Source organism: Xiphias gladius, chromosome 4 (genome assembly GCF_016859285.1).
Source record: "Xiphias gladius isolate SHS-SW01 ecotype Sanya breed wild chromosome 4, ASM1685928v1, whole genome shotgun sequence".
Classification (NCBI taxonomy): domain Eukaryota; kingdom Metazoa; phylum Chordata; class Actinopteri; order Istiophoriformes; family Xiphiidae; genus Xiphias; species Xiphias gladius.
Window position 1 is genome coordinate 2063825 of NC_053403.1, and position 22947 is coordinate 2086771.

General features: G+C 44.7%; 1 protein-coding gene across 7 annotated transcripts in view; it reads right to left on the reverse strand.

Annotated features, from left to right (window-relative positions):
- Positions 1–22947, reverse strand: part of myo6a (myosin VIa) — a 107758-nt gene that overhangs the window by 67927 nt on the left and 16884 nt on the right. For 6 of the 7 annotated variants that reach the window (XM_040124884.1, XM_040124883.1, XM_040124880.1 and 3 more), the window contains exons 10-11: positions 15169–15349; positions 10332–10476 (exon numbers count right to left, since the gene is read on the reverse strand). In XM_040124884.1, coding sequence (XP_039980818.1) covers positions 10332–10476; positions 15169–15349 — 326 coding nt within the window. Of the gene's footprint in view, positions 1–10331; positions 10477–15168; positions 15350–21710; positions 22208–22947 lie in introns of those variants that run through there. The other variant, XM_040124885.1, reaches the window with a different exon arrangement.

Sequence of the window (22947 nt, forward strand, 5' to 3'; positions counted from 1 at the left end):
TTGTTCTCCATTGTGTGGTTTGTGGTGAATGAACTTTAAATTTGTTTATTTAAAAAGCAAACAAAAAAACAAATCGTTTTATTCGGCCTATCAGTCAGACTCGATCTTGGCTTCAACATCTTATCCTACGTCGGCAAAGATTACATGTAAACGTCACAGAGCTGTGTCTCTGAGCGTTATAAAAGGGAAAGCGTCTCAGCAGCAAACATGAAGTGACAACCACAGAGCGAAACCTCAGAGCCTGACTTATCACCCCTCAACACTCCCACAGCTCCTCACCTCGACCCCTGCCCTCTCTCCGCTACCTGCCATCTTTAATTCATGCCGCCGGCTCCTCCGAGCGTCGCGGCCGGAGGTTTTAATACTGCTGCGAGGCCCTCGCGCTTAAAAACCAAGAGGTCTGAATGCCAGGGCAGCATCATGTCACAACGCTAATCGTGCAAGTAGCTTAATATGTATTCCCTTATGAGCCTCTGTAGCCTGAATGTTTTTCTCCCTCCCTCGGTGTAATTACTGATGTCGCAGTTGGTAAAAGTGGCGCTCTCTGAAGATGCCTGCTGGTCTACAGCTGCTTCCTGGCCCCGTCCTCAAAAAAACACCACAGGGGGAGAAAAAAATGAGAAATAAGAGAAATGTTCTGATATGTAACAGAGAGGTGCTTTAGCTTTGTATTAATATATTCTGACTCTGCTCTGCTGCACTACAACACATGGCATTAACCCACCACTCACACACACACACACACACACACACACACACACACACACACACGCAGCTTATCCACAGGTTTCAGTTGAGCTTTTCTCTGTGTTTTGGTCCTCTGTCCACACTAAGCTGGGGTTTTTGACATTTGCAAACAAAACTCTTTAAAAAAAAAAAAAAAAAAAAAGGTCCCCAGAGTGTGTAAATCCGAAAACAATGGCCTCGCATTTTAAAGGGCTCTGGGACTGAGACTCTTACTTCCTAGCTGGCACAACTGTCACCTAGCGGTTGTCTGCCACAAAGCATCTTCTGTCAGTAAAATGTCCGACTAGCATTTGTTTGCGGTTTGTGTTGGTTTCAGTGTTTCACGGCGTTAAGATGTTCGAGGAAAGTCGAGCCTTATTGGACGACGTCGCACTGATAGCAAACTGTGTGGCACTGATACCGATTAACCAAGTAGCTGACAAATGGAGGCACAGTCACGGCTACAACGCTGCCGCGCAGCGGTCCTGCTCGCTGAACGCAACCCGGATATGAAAGGGAGAGCTACCGGTTTAGTTAGACTCCGATCTGTACCTTTACGCTGTGGGTTTGGTTTAAGGGGAATTCGAGTTTGCTTCACGGAGCGAACCTTGCCGAAGCTTCCCGAGTTTCAATCAGAGACGGATTCAGCAAGGCAGAGTGGAAAAAGGTTGCTTCCTAATCATTTTTGAATGTCAGTTCTGAGGAGAAAATAAATATAAGTTTTTTTTTCTACTCATCTATTACGTTGATTATCTCACGACCCCTCACATTAATCCCGTAGCCACTTGGAGGGGTCCGGACCACTGCCCTGTTTATAAAATATCTCTTATTTTATAAGAAATATGTTTTTAATTCTGGTCAGCACTGCCGGTGTTGGCTCACCTGTGACGCGGCCTCATTCCCGACGCCGCATTAAACGGCGCAGGAGAAAGACTGAGATCTAGACGGATGTGGCAAGGCCACAGAAATTTTTGCACTTCTGTTTAATGGCACGTCTGGCTGCCAGCTTGACGGACTGATCCCCCCTCGACTTCCACAGGCTGTTAGCTGCTAACCCTCACCCGCCGGGGTCGCCACGATTGGCGTTTCCCATTTTCCCTGTGCCCCCCCCCCCCGTCCCTCGCTCAGTCAAACTGCACTTGCGTTCGACGTTCCCCATTCAGAGTTAGGTTTCCTACAACCCTGTCCGCCTGGATTTCAGATCTCTCCCTCCACTCCCTCTCTCTCCATCTTTTTGCCTCACTTATCTTTCACTGTATCTGATGCTCACGCCATCGCCACTCTCTGTCCCTTGTTCTTACAAACAAGCCCCTTCCTCCCTCCTTTTATTTTTCTGAGCTTGATTTTCTTACTACCATCCCACTCTCTCTCTCTTTGCCCTTGAGTTCTTTCTTCCTTTCTCTAAAATTTTCTGCCTTCATTTCTTACTCAAACAATTCACTTTGTCTTTCTGTCACCGGGTTCGGTAAGTTTCTACGATTCTAATTTAAATCCTGTTTAGACGACTGACGTTTCATTAAAAATGTTGATCAGTTCAATCCTTGTCAACTACTGCTCCGTGTACACTCTGGAGGACGGGATGCTAAACGTGCACGCGGCTGTAACTCTGCCGTAAATCTGGCGTTATCTGCCATATATTTGACTTTTATGAATGAATCTGTTTCCGCTGTCTACACCTAAACAGTGTGGCTTCTGTCTGCTGATAATTTAGTTTTTTGGGTTTTCTGTTGGCGCAGCAGGAGGAGGCCCGTAAAGGTGGGTGACAGTTATATGCTGACGGTGCATTTACATGGCCAAAAGTAAAAAACGGAGGAAGAAGCAGAAGCAGGTCCTGCAAAGTCATCACTTAGCTTCCTCAGAGTGTAGCGAACTTCATGTTATTTTACATATTTTACAGTATGCTCACCAGTTTTTGTATAATTAACATAAAATGTATTATATTTCTACGGCTACCAGTCGTAAATATTAAACATGCTTTAAATAATCTGGGTTGCAACTAACAGCTACTTTTATTCCATAAATTGTCCGTTTGTCCATTTTTCTGAATCAGCCAATGAATACTTTAGTCTCTAAAATGTCCTAAAGTAGTGAAAATGCTCATCACAAGTTCCCAGAGTCCAAAGTCAACGTTTTCGTATTCCCAAAGACATTCAGTTTACAAGGACATAAAACAGAGAAAAGCAGAAAAATACCCGCAAATGTCCGATAAGCTGGAGCCAGAGAACGCTCGACATTTTTGCTACATAAATATATAATACGATCAAACGATCAAACGATTAATCGAGCACCGGCACAACGGCAAAAAGACGATTTGTGCTACAGTCTGAATGACAGATGTGACAGCTTCCTACCTGCCGAATAAAAAGTTCGATGATCAATTCTGACAGGTGCTTTTGTATTTGTGTTACACTACCTGATGTCATTACCTCTTCAACTGCTTTTACAATCTTGTATAACGACAATCGGGCTGAACCTTGGATCAAACCAAACTGAATCGAACCGGGAGATCAAGGCCATTATCCGGCCCTCCAGCCTCTCCCTTTGCATCTCGTCCCTCATCTCCTACATCTCTCGCCTTCTGTCTCCGTCAGCGAGTTCTAAGGCGTTTAGGTGGACCCAGTGAAACCAGGTTACTCGGAAGAAACCGGGTTACGCAGGGAATTCCAACAACGCGCTGAATGTCGCTCTGCGGGTTTCAAGTTGCTTTATCGTCAAGGCACCAAATTAGATTTCTGTTCAAAAAAATGCACAGAGCAGAAAATAAAACACAAATGAAGGAATATCAGATTTGAATCCTCTCCCTCTCTCTGAATCTCATCTCCGTCCCACTCTGTCTCTCTCTCTTTATGTCCCCCTCTCGGCCCAGCACACACAGCCATCTGCACTCTTGCTTACACAACCCAGGCAAATAAATAACCGGCTTAGGTGATGCAGCCGGCTGGCAGTGGCCCAACCCGCCGCCTCTCAAGAACCCCCCCTCCTCCGTGTTCTCATTTTATCTACTTCTACCAACTAAAATCAAAGCAATAATCGGTGAAATTTGCATATAAATATGCGGTTGTTGTGCTGCAGTGTCTCCACTTTCAACACCGAGTCAACCTTTATCCAGTACAGGAAAGCTGTAACGTCTGCTCCTCTAAGTATTCGCTGTCTGGGAGGGGGGGCTTTCATGTGGGAGAGAAATTCACCCAGGAAATAATGTGTTTGATATTTTCATCCAGTTGGTTTGGACTTCAAACCAAGAGCTTACCATGGGCGGTGATAGCCACCACGCCCGAAAGAACGAGCAGTAGAGGGCCAGAACCTTGTCAACAAAAACGCCGAATAGCAAAGACGCCACCGTCCGGTCTGCATGGTTTGATTGACAGCGATGAGCGCCACCACTCTCGCACCTGACAGTTGCAAGCAAATGGAAAGATCCGTTCATATCAGCCTTCTCGCAGTAACTCAGGAGTCAGAGAAGTTGGTTAATCAAAAAGACGTTATACAGTTTGTCTGCAGTTTCTTTTGTTGGCAGGATTTGCATTTAACTGCTCTAACTACCAGGCTTGCAATGACGGTGGCCATCTTGGAAGAACGCCTGAAAAGTTAGCGAAGTCCTCGCGTATCCTGGGGTTTAGTGAACCGAGTTTTTCCATGACTGAGTCCATGACGGCATTGTACGCCCTACAGATTCGGGTAAATCTGTGGCTTGTGTTTCAAACGAACGACACGCGGCAGCTGTCCTGCAAAGGTCGTTGAGTTTCTCCCAAACTATTCACTGAAGTACTTTCTTTGAGTGAATTTAAAAGTAGAAATTGATCGTACACCTGCTGAATCACACTTTGTTTTGTTTGGGAGGTTCAGGAGTTTCAAGGGGCGTTAATGTCACATCATGATCAAAATGTTGCCAAGATCTCAGACTCTGTATCAATGTATAAATCAATTTCAAGCCTATTCAGAAGGTCACTGTAGCAGGCCTACTTTTACACCCACATTGCGATACGTTCTTTCTATCGACAGCTGTGAAAGACAGACTCTGTGCGACTCCAATCAATATACTGCACTCGATTAAAATACATCAAGTGCATTAGGATAGGACAACTGTTGTGTCTGAGAATTAGGACTGCATTTCCCATAAAACTCACGGTTTTAGTGTGCAGCCTCCTGTCAGTCCTCCTCCTCCCCGAGGGGGATGAACAACCTTTTTTCTATCCCCTCAGCCATCTGGCGTCACCAGAAAGTCGCTGCCTCCTTGTGCAAAAGAGGATCATGCGCTTTCTCAGTCAAAAGGTTTTTCTTTTCGGCTTTAATGGAGAGAATAGACATGTTGGAATTGCTTTTTTCCCCACCAGCTTTTCACTCCTTCCGCCATCTGCCGCCAGCAGAACCTCAGAGAGCTTGAGATCCGTCGGCTCTGGAAGAGCAGCGCCCTCCTCGGGTTTGACACTAAAAAGGAGCCCAGCAGATTTCCTTCAACATCCACCCTGGTGAATCTTGATATAAACTGCAGTGTAGAGGATTTCAGGAGGCCCTTGTAGACTCTCTTCTTCCTCTTTTTTTTTTTTTGGTGTGGGCACTAATCTACAAAAGGTCAATCTCCAGACACTCAGAGGGGATGAACTGCACTTGATTTTGTTTGTCTGCAATTATACCAAAGGCTCCCTTTTTTGTGATAGTGATGTGCAGATGTAGAACATTTAATCTGGCAGAATAAATGCAGTAAGCAGAGGGATAAAGTGTTTCCAGGATCTGTCAGATACACGTCGGTACGACAGGAGCTTAAGTGACAGGCAGGGCAGCGTCGGCTGAGCCAGGAAGCGGCTTTTAACTCATCTGCACCGGCTCCTCTTTCCTCAGATGAAAGCGGAGAAATAAACATTAGCGTGGGAGGTGTGGAATTGAGGCGAGTGGCCTGGCATTCAGATGGTGTGTGCTGGGGCCGAGCCGCCAGCAAAACAATCACAAGCTCTAGAGCGACTGAGTTCAGGCTAAACGGAGACAGGGACTCGGCTTGAAGGGGGAGGGGGCTCTCGCTCTGTCTGTACGTTTCTACATCTGACACTTTGCTACTGTTGAATATATACGTTGATGCTTCAGCAATCATCTCCACCGAGGCAAGAAAAGTAATTTATATCGCACCTTAACACAGAAAAAAGCATCAATTAAATACTGTGAAAAATGTTATAAATTTATAATTTTAAGAATAAAAAAAGATTCTGCTGTTCTGTTCTATTCTACTATTCAGTTCAAAACATTGGAGAACATAAATGTTTAAGGCAGCAACTTGTCAATCCCACGTTTAGTTTACAAAATTTACAATATCCCAGAATCCCAAGGTGACGTCTTCAAATAGCTGGTTTTATCCGACAAACACTCCAAAACCCAAAGACGTTCAATTTACAGAAGCGTAAAACAGAAAAAAAAAAACAGCCCATCTGCACATCTGAGTAGCTTCCAGCTACTCAGATGGAAGCTACTCATAACAAATCTTTTTTAATTAAAAAAATAAACTGTATCAGCATAAATGTTTTGTCAGTTTCTACATTTAATGTGGATAAATGTTGTATTTCTGCAGGTCTCTCTCTCTCTGTCAGCGATGTCCTCACTCGAACCCCTCAGGTGGGTCACACTAAACTCTGTTAGCAGGCGTCTGAGTAGACCTCCTAGGTGGTCTGGATATGAGTGTCATATTATTTTCCCATCAACTGCCTGGTGATGTGTGGTTTCGTCTCTGCCCTCCCGTCTCGGCGGCGGGGTTCGCCTGGGTGTCTGTTCGCTCCGGCTCCGAGCCCGAGGTAGACTCTGACACCTGAAGCTCTCCCTCGGCGTTGCACACCGAGCCGTAAAAATGTTATAATACTCAACCCGACTCCTCCTCCTCTGTAACGCCTCACAGGGTCACATTTATCTTGTTAAGCTGGAGCAGACCGATAAAGCCCAGAATGGTCCGAGCTGCCTGTCTGGTTGACGCTTCATTTCTTACCCTCAAGATTGTTTAATGCCTCATCTGTCACCGAGTCACACTGGTGTCCACCTGGTTTTAAAAGTTAATCCCTTCATACAAGTCATCGTTTGCACCTTTAGTTTTTTCTTTCTGATCCAACAAAAGTAGAGCAAAAACTTAAATCGAAAAAGTACTCTCTTTTTTTCTCTGATTGTGATCCCACTTTATGATTTCATCAGTTTTCAGGATGATGGTTATGGTCAGGGCAAGACGCCTTCTGTAAAAACAAACTTTGACCACCAAAAAAAAAATGTAATGAATTTCCAGAAACGCACTACCATTGATTTATTCCCCCGTTTCTTTTTGACAGCCCTATTTACGCGTGTGAGCCGACGTCTAAGGGAAAATCTGGTGTCCCAACTGAGTGTAACAAATGCAAAGTTAATTTATGAACAGACCGCTTCGTAGACGCGTCGTCAGACCACGTCTACGGGTAAAAGGTTTTCCAGCTGTTGTGAAAGGCGACACTGGAAGGCAGGGTTGGAAAAAAGCCGCCATAGAGAGGAGGTAAAACTGCAAATATCTCAAAGGCTTCGTCGCGCTGCACTCGGCTGTAAAGAGTGACGGAAGCAGCTGTGTGAAGAAAGACAAAAGCTTGAGACAAGCACACCGACACCTTTAAGTTCCTTGCCTGTAGATGGCGCAAATCATCAGACCTACACTGCACCTGCTGTTACTTTCCTCGCCTGTAGGGGGCGTAGATCGGACTGGAAACTGCGAAGGTGAAGTTGCCGCAGCCTGCAACCTGTTGAAAGCCTTAATCGAAATTCATACATTTCATTAACCACCAGGAAACGTTTCCCAGACCTTAGTGCCTTCCTTAAAAAACTCCGAACCCTGGAAAATTAAATACACAGCACACACGACCTCTTTCACACAAACAAACATAAGTCACTACGTGAACTTCAGTGTTTCCTTGCAGCAGGTGGAGAGCGCCGTATGTGCTCCGACATGCAAATTGTCAGGATTGTCAATTTCACGCCGAACATGTAAATTAGGGCCCTCGCCGTTGAGCATGTGGTGCCATCAGTGTATCTGGAGTGAATTTCAGTGTGTCTACACAAGCCGTGTGTGACACAAGCTTCTGTCCTTGGCCTAAATCTGTCCTGGACGGTCACGAGTCCAAATGTCTCCTTTGCAGTGACTTGCTTATGGTAGAGCACTGGATAAATAGATGTAAAATATATAAATCCCGTATAAAATGTATCTTAAATATAAGTATCTTGCCACCCTTACAGCTCTAAGCTTCTTCTTGCCTGGCTAAAGTGCTTTTATTCACCTTGCCTTTCTAAATAGACACCATTAATAATATCTCACAATATTAGAGGAGGATGTAAACCATCAGCGCACATTGTGATCCCTCTCAATTTGCAGCCAACCGTAGAAGTCACCTTCGGTAGAAGAGCCTGTGAGCAGGAATTCCCTCGCTTTTAGAGGCACCGAGGTGGACAAAATAGCGAATGTGACACACAAATCTGTTCATGTATTGTTCATTCAGTTTTACACGCTTTTCTGTCTTTGTGTGACAGCAGGACACTGCCAAGATCACGAGGATATGTGAAGTTATACGGAGCTTAGAAGTGCAGTCCGAGTTACGGGAATTTTTTTTTTCTGGCCAAGCGAAGATGACTTGGCATCACATCAAGATATTTCCAGCAGTTTGAGTTTAATGTACCCTAGAATCTACACATGCTTAAAACACTTTTTAAAAACTGTTTTACGCTGACGTGACGGCCATTTCATCAGCTCCCTCGCAGGCTGCTTTGGATGTCTGATTCAGTGTTTGGCACTGAAAGGAGAAGTCGACTGATGGGGCAGCCTGGTAAGGAATACAGAAAAAAAATCAAAGAGCGTGGTCAGAATAAAATGAGGTTTCAAACGCTGGCACATCAAAACGCTCGGCTCCGGATGAACACCGAAGTCTCCCACGAATTGGCTTTTCACAAACCTCCAGCCACCAAATACAGAAAACTGGGACTGGCCCATCGGCACTACAAGAAAGTAGCCAACACAAAGGCTCCTCTAAGACAAAGGCCTAAAACTAGTGCTGACTGTCGCTTGCAGACATCCAACACAACATTTTTAAAAGGGTAAGATCTTCGGTAACCTCCTCACTGCTTGGTTCCTCACCTGCTGTATCTAACCAGAATCACAGGCCTCGCCAACTGGAGGCACAGCAGGCTGAGAGCTGGGTGGCTTTACACCATAGCATCAAAACCAGACAACAGGCGCTCATTTATTTCACAATACGAGGTTTCAAACCTCTGGACACAGCCCTCTGTTCGCAAGCTGGCCCACCGCCACTGTGTTTATACTCCACACACACACTGACCTTTAAAACAGCCATGACAAAGTCGCACTGCCCTCACTCAGGCTGGGACAAGGCCTTCTGGGAAATGTAGGAAACTGCTAACTTAAGTAGATGTGGGCTGAGGCAGGCTGGGCGGAAGCGCGTACACCAAATATACAAGTCCTAAATGAGGACAACAACCTCGCGGCAACATTCAGTCACCGCTTTGACCTTTTCGGATCAAACTGACTGCAGCATCCAGACGCCCGAGCGAAAGTCCAGGTGGCTCAACGCTGTACTCACAAGAACTGTTGGCAGCAGCGTTCAGGTTTGATCCAGTGTCTATCTGCGAGTCAGGCGGCTGCTAACCAGCTCTGCCGCCGGCCCTCGGAGCCTGGTCCCAGTTTACTGTTTATGCTGGCGTTGGTGCGAGTCAGCCCACTCGCGACTACATGCGTCGCTGGGGGTCTGACCTGCTAAGCCTTCAAGTGCCGGCACGTCAGTGCGTTACGTGTCTGTCTGCGGTCTGAGTTCATGTTTTCTCTACTGCAGGGTCGGGACCCTTTAGAGAGGCCACAACATAAATCTCGGGGGTTGAGAGATGTTTTACAGGACAAAACGGTCCCACCGAAAGGTCCATTTGGTCGCTGTTCTTGAACTTTCTGTCGTATAATACAGTCTTCCTCAGCTTACTGAGCTTGACTCACTGTCATGGAATTGTAGGTATTAAAATTCCCCCCCCGGCTTCACGGAGCTTTACAGTGGATTTCAGAGCGTTGTTTCTATCCGTTTACTGTTGTGGTTCGCTGCCAACGCTCGCACGGCGCCGTTGTGAGCCGCAGCAGGGCAGATGTTTTCAGAGGAACAGCTGTAAAAAGCATGTGCGTGTACATTTACTTATACGAGCCCATATGCATATAAGGTGTGACCTCGAAAGTTGCCTATTTTGTCTGAGCAACAGCCGAAAAACCCAAAAGGATTCAGTCTAGAAGCAGCAAATTCTCCCACTAGAGAAGCTGTGACCACAAATGATTTTGGCATTTTTATTTGACAAATCTTTTTTTCTTTTCTTTTCTTTTTTATAGATTTAAAGATTCAAAGGTTCATTTTAATCTTCTGTCCATTGACTTATCAATTAATTAACTAATTCTCTAAGAGATGCTCAGTTGTTATCGAAGCCAGTCGGCATGATTCCAGGTGTGTGTGTGTGTGTATCTGTGTCACTCAGTATATGTGATAGATGTTTCAGCGTTTGTGCGTGTGTGTGTGTGTGTGTGTGTGTGTGTGTGTGTGTGTGTGTGTAGGTGTGTGTAAGGGCAGGCCTCTTACTTGATGACTGTTCCCTTGGCTCCCCCTGCTGTTGTGAGCATGACCCTGGTGGTGAGGCTGACTCTCAGGTCCTCCTCCACCAGGCCCAGCAGCTCGGCGCAGTGCTCCAGAGTCTGACTCGACTGGTTCTTGATGGCGCACCCGCCTGCAAGACGAGGAGAAGGGAGAAACATCAGCGATAAAAATCAAACGCAGAGCAGAAAAGTGTCCTGCAACTGTTTTCGTTACCATTGGCAGAGAAAGCTCGGGTTTTTGCCAGGCTTACTGGGTAATGTAGGAAATCCTTAACTGAAGCCTGTTCGAGGTTCTAGAGAAAATGATTGTTGAAGTCGGATGTCAAGTGAGCAAGAATGTCCTGAATCGGAGTCCTGCCCTTTTTGGACGGAGGTTACATTTCCTTCCACCTTCCATAAACATGCAAGTCGAGCGGGTGGTAGAAACTCCGCCGTTCACGGGTATCAAGTGTCTCTGATCCGCGCTGGAGCTGAATCCAACCTCTTACAATGTGCCAAAGGAGCCGTGTGTTCAAAAAAAAAAACAACGAACGGGGTCATCCTTTAATCCCCCGCATTTCCGCCACAGCGTGCACTTCCACGATGAGATATTGACAAGCCGGGCCTACGGGCACCAAACATGAAGGCGGAGGGGGGGGGGCGCACAGCGCTTTATTGTGTGTGGGCGCTGGGGGGCATCAGCACTAGCGGATTCAAGGTGAGCGAGTGAGACCAACACCCACGTGCTGTGAACCAACTGAGTCCAGGGAGAAGGGAACAGAGCCCAGAAGGAACCGGATGGGCTGGAGTAGAAAAGAGTGGAGCTGCGTGAGCGGGAACTCTGTTCATACGGAGACGTGGGAGAGACGTTTTTGTAAGTTTGTCATGTCGTCTGCAGCAGCCGATGAAAGGGAGCTAAAGGTTACAAACGTTGGCATCAAAGATTGGATCAGTGCCTAGAAGCTAATCATTTTTATTCGGATTATTTTCCATATTGATGGAACATTTCTACATTTTTCTTATTGTCAAAGGATCCCATGAAAAAACCAAAACCAACAGTGTGTCGGTCCGTCTCTCACTTCCCTCCTCAGTCTGTGGCTCAGCTCCAAGCCCATTGGTTCCAGCTGAAGGCGTAAAATCTTTAAAAAACACCTGACAAATATAAAGTTTCTTTTTCAAAAAAGACTAATTTCAAACTAAGACAGCTTCTCAACAAACAAACAGGAGGAAATGGGGCATCTGTCGGGGACTATTTTCAGGGCGGATTGATCCACATTTGGTGCTGTAGTGAGTGTTTGCGGCAGCAGGGCTTTTTGTGTGTGTGTGTGTGTGTGTGTCTGTGTGTGTGTGTGTGTGTGTTGGACTTAGTCAAATTAAACTACAGTGTGTGTGTGCTGATGGTGATGAAGGAACACGTTACCCAGAGCAACCGTGTGACTCACTGACGTGTTTTTACTAGTTTCTGGAAACAGTGGAGCTCTGAGGCTCGGAGGATCCCGATCCATCAGGCTTTGATACAGGCACAATAGTGGAGTTGGTTTGGTTGGAGTTTTTTTTTTTGGTGGGATTTTTGGACCATAACAAAAATACAGAATATCACCCCACTTATAATTTAAGATGTCGAATATGATTTTCAATGAATTTATTCAGAGAATAGACAGATACAAAATAACTTCATGAATTCCTTTGGGGAAACTACTTGAATTTATACGACGTCTCTAATCTACCAAGAATAAGATGGTCAGTGGGTTTTATTCCTGTAGAGAATAAAATCTAAATAATCTCTTAATGACAGACACCTACACCCCTGCACTTATTTTGAACTGCACGTTAACCCTTCACTTTCACCCAGGATGGCAGAGGTGTCTCTCTCCGTCAGTGTCCTCAAACTGGTGCGACTCTACAACCTACGCGTTTCGACCCGAGCAGAGAAATCTGCGCTTATCCTGGGGCTGCATGACGTCATTTCTGAACCCCACAGAGACCAGAGGGAAAAAAAAAAAACTTACAAGATGAATAACAGGAATTATAACTGGCCCCTACAAACTTTCATTCAACCATAAATGAAGGAGGCTACTGTTTACTGGGGAAAACTAAACCTATTAAATCTCCCGGCGCAACGCAGAGCACGTCTACGTTCGGCCTCGCACTAATCGGGATTATGACATCTGCTCTCAGATGTAATCGTAAAACAGCTTTACACATCAATGATATCTGTATGAGAGTCAAACGAAACGTACCGGCCGGTACAACGTTGCACCCTCCCAGTGAACAATGCTGAAAAAAATATGACCTATACTTGACCCCTAATATACAGTATCTGATAAGGTCGAAACTATGTTTTTTTGCAATTATAAAAACCGTGCATTAATACTGAACCCACTTTTTTGAGTTTGTAAAATACACGTATCCGTTGATCCTGGTCCCGTGTTAGTGTTCGCTGTGCCAGAACCGTCAGGGTCCCGGTGCCTTTTTTTGAATTTGTGAAAGCGATGTGTTTTATAGCTAAAACAGGGTGTTGAGTTGCTCTTTAAAGATATTTAAAAAGGTACGTTTAAGGAAAATGTCAGTTCTTAAAGTTTTGGGACTGTAGGCAAAGTAGCGACCTACTAAATGGGCTGCGCTGGAGTTTTACAGTGCCTAAAAATATAATTGCGTATAACAGAATGTTTCAGGGACCTAAAAAATTTGACATCATAACACGTGAGAAGGGAACCTAGAACCTTAAAGAACAAACCTGGGGTGAGAAAGCCTGGAGGTTAGAAAACAATCCCAATGCCAGACAACTACAGATCAGATCCGAGCAAAAGCCAGTCCCTGTAGAAGTATCCTAGGGGAAGGTACTAAGACCTCTTCTTCCACTGGAGGTCAAACCTGACGCCTCTCCTCAGGTCTGTCTTCAGGAAAAATGAAACCTAGCGACAAAAACGAATCCTTGCAAGCATCTGCCTGGGAAATCATTCCAGCTGTTGGTTCTCTCTCTGCTCTCGGATCTCTTATTTCTCACACAGTTAAGGCTGTCTAAACATCCATCTCGCCTTTCCGATCACGAGTTCTGCTGCGCACTGATTGATCCCCTGCCACAAGTCAGTATTTCTGATGCCCTCTGGCCAGCACATCTGTAATATTCTTCGATGGCAGCCATTTATAACGATCTGTATTTTCTGGGTGGTCGTCTTTGTCATTCACCAAGTCTCAGCTCCATATAATAGGACTTGGCTTGACATTTGAGTTAAACAGACATATCTTTGTTTGTAGTCTTGTAACGTGTTTGACTTCTAGATGTTTTTTCAAACTAAGAAAAGCTCCTCTGGCCTCAGCAAATGCAAATAAGCCAAGCCCGTCTCCAAAACAGGATGATTATCTCCTCTGACTCAACACGTTCTCCCCACTTGCTGTTAAACACACGCCATGATAGCCACCTGCTGTGAGAACCGGTCCACTTAATAGGCGCCGCGGGGCGCCCCCCCCCACCGCCCCTTCCTCGGGGAGGGAGAAAACGGCGGGAGCAACTGAGAGCTGAGGAACTTCCACCGCTGAAGTTCAAAGAAAGCAGTTGATTTTCATGGAAACCGAGCCTCCCTGTGGGGTTATATTCTGAAAACGGGGTGAAAACTGAGGCGTGGGATGGTTTAGGTGGAGCCTCTGAGACAAACAGGCTGAAATATGCCTGTTGAAAAGTCGAGAACAAAATACGTGCATGAATTTTTTTTTTTTCAAACTCTGCAATTATTCTTGTCGAGAATCCTGGGTTTTAATTAAAAAACAAGGTGCGACACCAACGGCAAATTTTCATCGCAGTACAAAACCATTTATCGCTGACCTCAGTGACACTGACTGGGAGGGAGGGAGATGAGGGGTTGGACATTGCAGTGATCAATGGAAGAGCAGGGTCCTGAGGGGATGAGAAAATTAAAATGGCCTCTGCCGATCAGGAACCGAAGCGGCGCTGTCCTGGAGCCGAGGAGCCTGATGGTCCAGTCTCCACCAGATCATATCTAGGGTCTCTGAGTGCAAACCATTCAGACCAGGTCTGATCAGGTGGGATCCACTCCTCCAGTGTACACTTCACTGATTGATTGATTGATTGATTGATTGATTGATTGATTGGACAGGAGCGGTGCACATCAGTAAACACTGCGCCAGAATTAGCCACATTGTAGCCTTAGATATGAAATGGATGAGCCTCGTCCGTGGCTGTTCGGTCGAGCTCTTCTTCACCGCATCACAACGTAACCGGTTCATACGTCTCTGCATTAATCCCACCGAGGGCGACTTCCTGTGCAGAGCAACGCGCTTCGGTGAATGAAAAGGTGACTATGTTTAGGTGGTTGCGTTGATTTAGATTCAGAGACCGAGTCCAGGTCCTGTTTAAATCCATATCATTTGAGTACGATGAGAACCCAAACTTACTGCATTATTGTTTATTGTTACATATCTATATATGGATACTATGTTCACAGATGTCATGCGTAGTTCAATGTTTAGCGAAAGTTACGAATTTCACACAATGACTACTAGAGCACTTAAAACCATGGAGGAAAAAAAAAAAATGTAGTGTCACACTAAACCAAAATTTGATTCAGTGGGATAAACATGAGCTCAGCTTTGCATCTTGAGATTTTAAAGACGCTGTCACCTTTGGCTGTAAAATTCACTTTGTGCAGATTATCCAGCCCTTGTTTTCAGGAATCTAGGGGCAGAATCTAAAAGCATGTTCCTGTATGTGATCTCCAGGCCTATTTCATATCAGAACCACTTCTTAAAACCAAACCCACAGGGGGACTTCGTATGGTCTCCGAGGCCAACCTGTATTTTTTCGGGTGATGTTTGCGGCAGCTCACCTGATGTGCTTCCAGCCTCCTCGAAGTCGATGTTTCCGAGGTGCAGCACGCCGGCCACCACCCTGAACAGGTCCAGCTTCTCCGTGTCGTCCAGGCCGATCTTCTTCATGGCCACGCACATCCTGTTGAAGTCGCCGTGGTCGTCCAGCAGCGGGTCCTTCAGAGGGCCCGACTTCATGTGCTGAGGAACCAGGACAGCGTGCGGACAGTTACTAAACCCTGCTTCCTTCCATCTGAGGTTTCACTAAGCTTCACTTTACCTCCATTCCTTCCTCCTAGTACACCAGCTTATGAGGTAATTATTCCCCTATTTTTTCTTACTCATTTCAGCCCGTCAACTTCACCTTTATCCTTCATTTCTTCACCTTCTACCACCTGACCCTCCTACTTTAATACGTACTTACAAAGTACCCCCCCCCCTCGGTTTCATTTCTCCTGCCAACACGCTACCGTCATCCTGCCTGAGCTATTTACCTGCCCGTCTGCCTGTTACCTTCCGTGTGTCCTTCCTTTACTAAGGCAGTCAAATCACTGAAAAATATTTTGCATTACTAGGAGCAAGTGTGTGGCTTTGTCTAAGCAGCACTTTAAAGATCGCAACTATAAAAGAAATCAGACTGAGCCTAATCCTCCGGTCATCCTTCAGAATCATTTTTAATTTTATTTTCAAGCGGCTCAAAGAACCTCTCTCTGAATCCTACATTGAGAAAAAGCAGAACGAGCGGCGCATGACGAAGTCTCAATCTGCGGCAGAGAGAAGGCAAAGGCAGTGGAAAAGGAAACACACACACACACGCGTGAATGACCCACTCAAGAATGTCACAGTCTGATGATATCCGCGGGCTAAACGAGATACCAACCGCTCTGCTTCTTCTGCTTAGTTGCTTCCTGTTTTTAAATCAGGCCCTCCGTGGATTTTCATTTGGCTTTTTCATTGAGGCTCATGAAGTCGAATCACGTAAATCAATGGCAGGAAGGTAACATTGGCTGCAAACCCGGGTCCTGATAAATCTTTGTCTTGAGGCTAGTGAGTCAAAACCAAGTGGGCAAATTCACAGGGCATTTGTTTATGCATTAGGAGCAGTTTAACTAATTTTTGGAGACTTTCCTCCCTTTTTTGGTTTGGCGAGAAAAATGCCATTCAAACCCACGTAAGAGCCAATAAAATGCGCTTAGATGCAAGAAAATGTTTCCTTTTATTTAAGAGTTGGCACGTGAACCAAACCATCAATAGGTGACTAATCCAGTGTGCAGGGATTAAGTGTGAAGTGGGCACAGCCAGTGGCGACTCACGTCAAAGAGCACAAAGAGCATCGGTCGGGTGCTTTGTTCTGTATTTTGGACACTTAACTACGTCATTACTGTGTATTCAAGAGCGGTTTTGTTTTCGTTTGCCAGTGTGTTAGGAGGATATCTCAAAAAGTTGTTTGCCTTTGAGGTGAGTTGTATTCCTTTTCTCGGATGTTTTTCTGACCTTTAGTGGCCAAAAATTGAGCGATGCAGCTTTAACATTGCGAGAAAGGGCGTTTTTCAATATTTTTGCTGGCTGCTTATGAAATGCTGCACTTTAACGAAGAAAATTTGGTACCTGTATTTCATGATTGTCCATCATAATTTGTATTTTGATGCGTACTGTCGTCCATATTAACATTTTCATTGTCAAAAAAGTTTAGAGGGGCATATTTGCACCGACTTGGCAGAGATGGTTGAAATATCCCACTGAACTGCTGGATGTTGGCAGGTTGATTTAAAAAAAAAAAAATGGATTGTGATTCCATCCTATACAATGCTGAAAATGGTTTGTATATTCTCTTAGGCTTGTAAGAGAAAAAAAAAATCCATAACAATCTAAGTAAAGTAAAATAAGTGTCTCCAGCTAAGTGTAGTGTTCTAAAAGCATCGATCTGATGGGGCTGCTTGTCTTTGAAGAGAACAGACCTTCCAGTGAACTGGATTTTAAGCTAATAAACATTGTGCCCTGTGACAAGGCAATTTTCTAGGACCTAGGAACCTCCTTAGGAGGAGGCTTTCCAAATTTGAAAAGAGCACTCTGTTTTCTGCTGTGCTTTTTAAACTGGTCGATTGTCTGAGGACAAATAGTTGGGGAAGCCGTATACACCACCGCACTGTGACGTTCTGAGATACACAAAAGCAGTCCCGAATCAGTTCAAGTGGAACGCTCTATGGTTTCTACACAGCAGAGGAAAGTGGGAAACCACACAAAGCACTCCAGAGGTGAGAAGAAAGACAGAACTCATGCATGCATTAACCCCCGACACACTCAGAGAGGATGTGAGCTCAGCGGCGAAGCTTCCCAACGTTCACATCCGTTTCAAGAGCTAAAAGAGTCCCTTAAGAGCGGAGAGGAGGAACACCCAATCACCTCGTCATCCTGTGTGGTATGAGACGGAGCAGTGAGGAGACACACAGTACATCATTGATCAGTGATAACAACAAAGAGCACCTGTGACTGCACCCGAACTGGATCGGATTTGCAAACAATCCTTTTGTGCATTTGTTTTAGGTAACCTGAAGAACCAGACAGGAGGGGTGAGACTCCACCTTTTATTCCGTACGGAAACGTCAGTTCCGCATATTTGTTTTCCCAAAGTTTAACCTTATCTCACCTCTGCGTGAAGCTGCTTTAAAGTGGATGCAAGCTGAATTTTATCTGTTATCCTCTAAACTGTCCTGCTGCCCACTCTTCCCTCCTGGTGCAACTTGACTTAAGGCACAAAGCTGAGGATTTTTGGCAAATGCCATTTTTGCCAAGTCGCTGCGGATTTGTTTTCTGAAGTAGTGGACTAAAGCTAAAGGACTTCACAAACACAAACTTTTCTGAGGCCAATTTCCAGGATAAAACACTTCTTTATGTCCAACTGTGTGTGTGCTTTCTAGCTACAAAACAAGACTCCCGTTCAAAAAGGCCTGCGGTGATCAAAACGAAAGATGTGGGAAAATTATCCTGCAGTCTGTTTACTATTTGTTTGTTTGAGCAAAAGCCAAACTTCTTTGTATCCTCTCCAAATGTGTCCACAGTTTGACACAATTTCACCTATCGTGCTTAACGAGTGTATTAAGAAAGCAAGGCTCGTCCAACATTATGTAACTTTTTTTTTTTTCCCATGTAAGATTTTCCCTGGCTGCTGTTTCCTTGCCAAACCTCTTCACATATATTTATTCTGATGACAAATATCTGGTGTATTTGTTGTATTGAACAGCATGTCTGCAGGTAGCATTTGACCATTTTTTGCAATTAACCACAAAACATTTAAAGAGACTTTTTTTTTTTTACCCAACATAGTGTTTTACCTCATAACTAACTTGTTATCCATTCATAACCACAAAACTTGTACTTTTTTGGCTGGACCGCAGCAGCGGGGCCAGCCCTATGAACGCTAATGTCCATGACTGGCCGACTGATAAAGTTACACCATTGGTCGGCTGGCCATGTGTTGGCGTTTCCCCATTGGCTCTTTGAAAATGAACTGGCACAGACAGTTTCTACTACGTCATCAGGTGGCGTTTACAGGCAGTCATGCCAACTTTATGCCTTTGTCGCTACATTTACAGACTTTTCAGACCCTTTTCTTCATAAAAGCACCTAGTGACAAATCTAATCTGACTTTCTGGACAAACCTTAGCAGCGTTCCGTAGAAGAGAGTCGCCAGTTTTGCCCCGCGAGCACCTGGTCGGGCTTTCCCTCCACAGGCACACCTCTCTATGCATTGAACTGACCACACAGCAGCTGACACAGAAGTCAATGAGCTCCTACCTTTCTCTCTGATCGGATATTTTACAGGTCAATACAGCTGAAGTCACAGCACAGCTGTTGTCTTTAACTTATGTGTCTGGTGATTCTGTCAGACGACGTCGGGTTATAAAAATCTGGATTTTAGCAGTAGAGCAGCAGCTTGGAAATGGCTTGAAAGTGACTGCTGGTCAACATGAAGTCTTAATGGGCCATGTTTGATTACTTGGTACGTTGTCTGACAACACAAAGAGAAAAACTTAAATGAGGACAGCTTGCTTGGGAATTCAACTGTATTAAAAAAGGGTATAAGTGAGCACAGAGAGCTGGACAGAAGCAAACAGATAAAGAGCTGAAAGCGGCTGACGCTAGGCTTTTTATTTTATAGAGACTTTCAAAATCAAATAAATTGGTCTTGGTCCACTTTAAAAAAACTGGATAATATTTATTAAATATTTGAACTCGAAACGGGTCAAATTTGAGGGTTAAGGCAGTTCTTGGAGCTAATGAAGCAGGACATTTTCAGTGGATTTTTCTCTGCAGATCATTAGTTCAGGTTGGTATAACACCCAAAAAAAAAACCAATTGTATAGTTTTGTTCTTGCTGGTGCAGAACATCAGTACAAGAGTTCAAAAAGAAATCCTGCTGCTACAGCCAGCACCATTTTTTGTATTTTATGCAGAAACACTTTTAAATACTTATGGATATTATGATGGATAAACATATTTAAAAAAAAATTAGGACAAACAAAATGCAAAGGCTGACAGATTGGATTTTCCAGGTTTCAGAGATTGCGAAGAACTTAATTATAAATCTACGGAATTGGATTTTACGACTGTCAGTAGAACACTCAATTTAGCAGGGACCGCAGCACCAATCTCTTGTCCATGTTCCCCCTAATGGCTATAATAATTAATAATGCTGAACTGTGGGGAATGCCACATACAGTCCCAGTAATGGAACACTTGTGCATAATTAACCTAAGGCCGGAGGCAAAGGAAGGAGCTCATTTCACATGATGCGGTTTTCTTATTAATGCAGCGCATAAGATGCCTTTGTGCTGCGCTGAGGCTCTCAGCCAGGCTGCTAATTAAAATGTTTGCTGTTTGAATATAAGCATCTGAACGTATTCTGAAAATTTAGGGGTTATATAAGCAGAGCTGGTATGCAGTGAGGATTTCCAGGCCAAAAATATAACGACACTAATGAAATATCTGAGAGGTTCTTTGTTGTTGAGACGAACTGGTGCCGAGGTTCATTTTTCTTTAATGTGATTGTAGCAGAGTGAGCCTTTGTAATTACACACATAAATTCCAAAGGTTGCTTTGCCAAGGTCTTCTCAGCTTTACTGTCGGGGTTTTCCACCTGAGTTGCTTGAGGAAGGAGCCCGAGTTTTCGTCTTGTCTGCCAACAAATCAAGTCACCGCGTGAACAACTTCTCATGAAAACGATCGGCAAGCAAATGGAGTCTTTCATCAGCAGCTGTAAACCGCAGTCGTGCGCTTCGGTTTGAAATCTCGCACCTTAAATCCCTCACAGTAAAAATGCAATCGAGTGTTAACATCTGATTGTCTGGTTGCCAGTTCCTGAAACCAGGCAAACTGTGGAGAACAGAAATGCCTGAGTCTTTTTGCCTTTTTTTTTTTTGGTTCTTGTTGTTGGCTTTTTAAGAAGCCTTAAGGTGAGACCAGGTAACTTTAAAAGAAGAAATAACACATCAATCCTCTCAGAAAATCGCTCAGTGTTGTTTACTTGCTCTGGTGTAGCCAGGAGCTTACGGTGGCTACTGTTAGGAAACGTTTGATAGGCGTTAAGTTTCAGTTTGCTACTGTTACACTGGTTCAGCATTCACGAGCAGTCTGTCAATTGTCACTTGTGGCCACCGTGGCTGCTCTGCAAAGGCTTCGCAGTCTCACGTTACACAGCGTCTTGCAGCAGTGGCAGTTTATTCACCTTCCAAAAGGTGATCTTTGCAAAGTGTTGCTGGTCCCAGTCTTCGTTGTCACACCTACTGTTACACACAGTACGTCGATAAGACGTTGTATTTGCACGTACTGGTTTTGGTTTTTTGATCGAAAGGCCCAGCCACGTTTTACAGTCATGCAGGTTTTTTTGTTTTGTTTTACGCTTCAGCTGGTTGGTTAACCTGATTCATTCAAATGTCTCTTTCTGCGTGATGTGTGGGTTGTCTACATTTGGAAAATCAAGTTACTATAGCGTTGACAGCCTTGCAGGTCTTTTATGAATTTTGCTCAGCTGTCTTGCACATGAACCCCCCCAAAACAGGATGTTTCCATCCTGGTTCAGTCTATCTGCAATTTGAAGAAAAAGGATTCATTAAAATCGTGCTGAACAAAAAAATCTCAATATCTTCAGGCTGTTTGTTTAAGCTCCCAAAAATGATAATTTGGAACTATTCTGACCATTTCCCTACCACCACCTTCAGGTCGAACATTTCTCAAATGTTATTCTGAAAACCAACAGGGAGCACAGACTCTGAAAAAGGTAAAATCATCAGAATATTATTTTGTTCCAACACTGTAGTTTTCTGGGTCGAAACGACCACTGCAGCCTCTAGGGGGAAAGTAAAATGGATTTGTTGTTTGAACACAGTAACTGAACTAAACTAGTCCCTACACCATGGTTTCACTTTAGTTTCCTTCACAAGGGAAAGGCCGAGTTTGTATATATCCGTCAGTGAGATGCAATAATTTCAAGAGCAGCAGAACCACAAACAGACATTTTTATTTTCATTCAAAGAAAGGAAGCGAGTTCCCTGTTGCAAAAACAAGTCCTATCTCTGTGGATCACAAGGTTTCGATACGCTGTTTCCACAGGCGGGAGATTACCTGGAGCGACCAAGGCTAAGCCAGAAACCCATCATCAGAATCGCACCTGATAAATCTGCTCTGCTGCAGAGCTGAGAGGGGATACTGAGCACACAGCTCGAGGCGGTGAGAGAGAAGGACAAACAGATTAACACGCAAAGAGAACAGAGAGAGAACGGAGGCGGTGATGGGCTGTAAATCAAAGGTGCCGACGTCCGGCACCGGAAAACTGGGAGCAGGAAACTGGAGCTGGAGGCGGTAAATCTGCAGGAGTCTGCTGAGTCAGGTTCGACCAGGCACTAATGGAGTTTGCGGGGCGACGGCTCCCTCTCTCGCAGCCCACAGGGCAACGAGAGGTTTCGCTTTCGCTCTTAGCTCTCACGGGCCGGTAACCAAGATCGAGAATGAAACACAGGGGACACAAACACACTGGCAGCCAGACAGAGCTGATGGTCCTCACTGGAGTGAAAACAACAACAACGACAAAACCAACTGTATTCTATTAGGGTTTATATAAAAATGTTCTTTCAGTCACTTTAAAGAGTCGTACATCTTTGAACGAGTGAAATTCACAGGTGTTCCGCTACGGGACAAAAGCCCGGAAGTGAAAACGATGCCGAGCGCGAGACACCGGGGTTAACCCGTCACCCCAGAGTCAGCCCTCGCGTTTTATACCGCGGCTTGTTCACAGTCAATTACACAAAAAATAAAAACAAAGGACCTGACAACGTGATAAGTAATGTAGATCTTAAATGACGAGTGGATTAAGTAAGCCACGGACGAACTTGACTTTTAGGTTGTTTATCAAGCAAAACTAACGAACTCTCTCTGGTTGCAGATACTCCATTGTGAGGAACGGCTGCTTTTCTGTTTCATTTCATTGTAGATTGGACATGTTTGGGGTTTTCTGGCTGCTGGTCGGACACTTAAAGACACCACCTTGGGCTCTAGGAATGTTTGATGGGCATTTTTATGATTCACTAATCAAAACGCTTAATAAAAAGTTTCACGTAATAAATGTTTGCAACCCTAAAAGAATGTATTAAATCTTTAAACACAACGATGAGAGGAGACCCACGCTATCGGTACTATTTTGTCGGTCTTCTCCCTCTTGGCTTGGCGTTATGCCGCTGCACAGTATTTTAAACCAGTTGTCCTGCGGACATTCAGGATTCAACCGGACCTGGTTCCTATGCAGA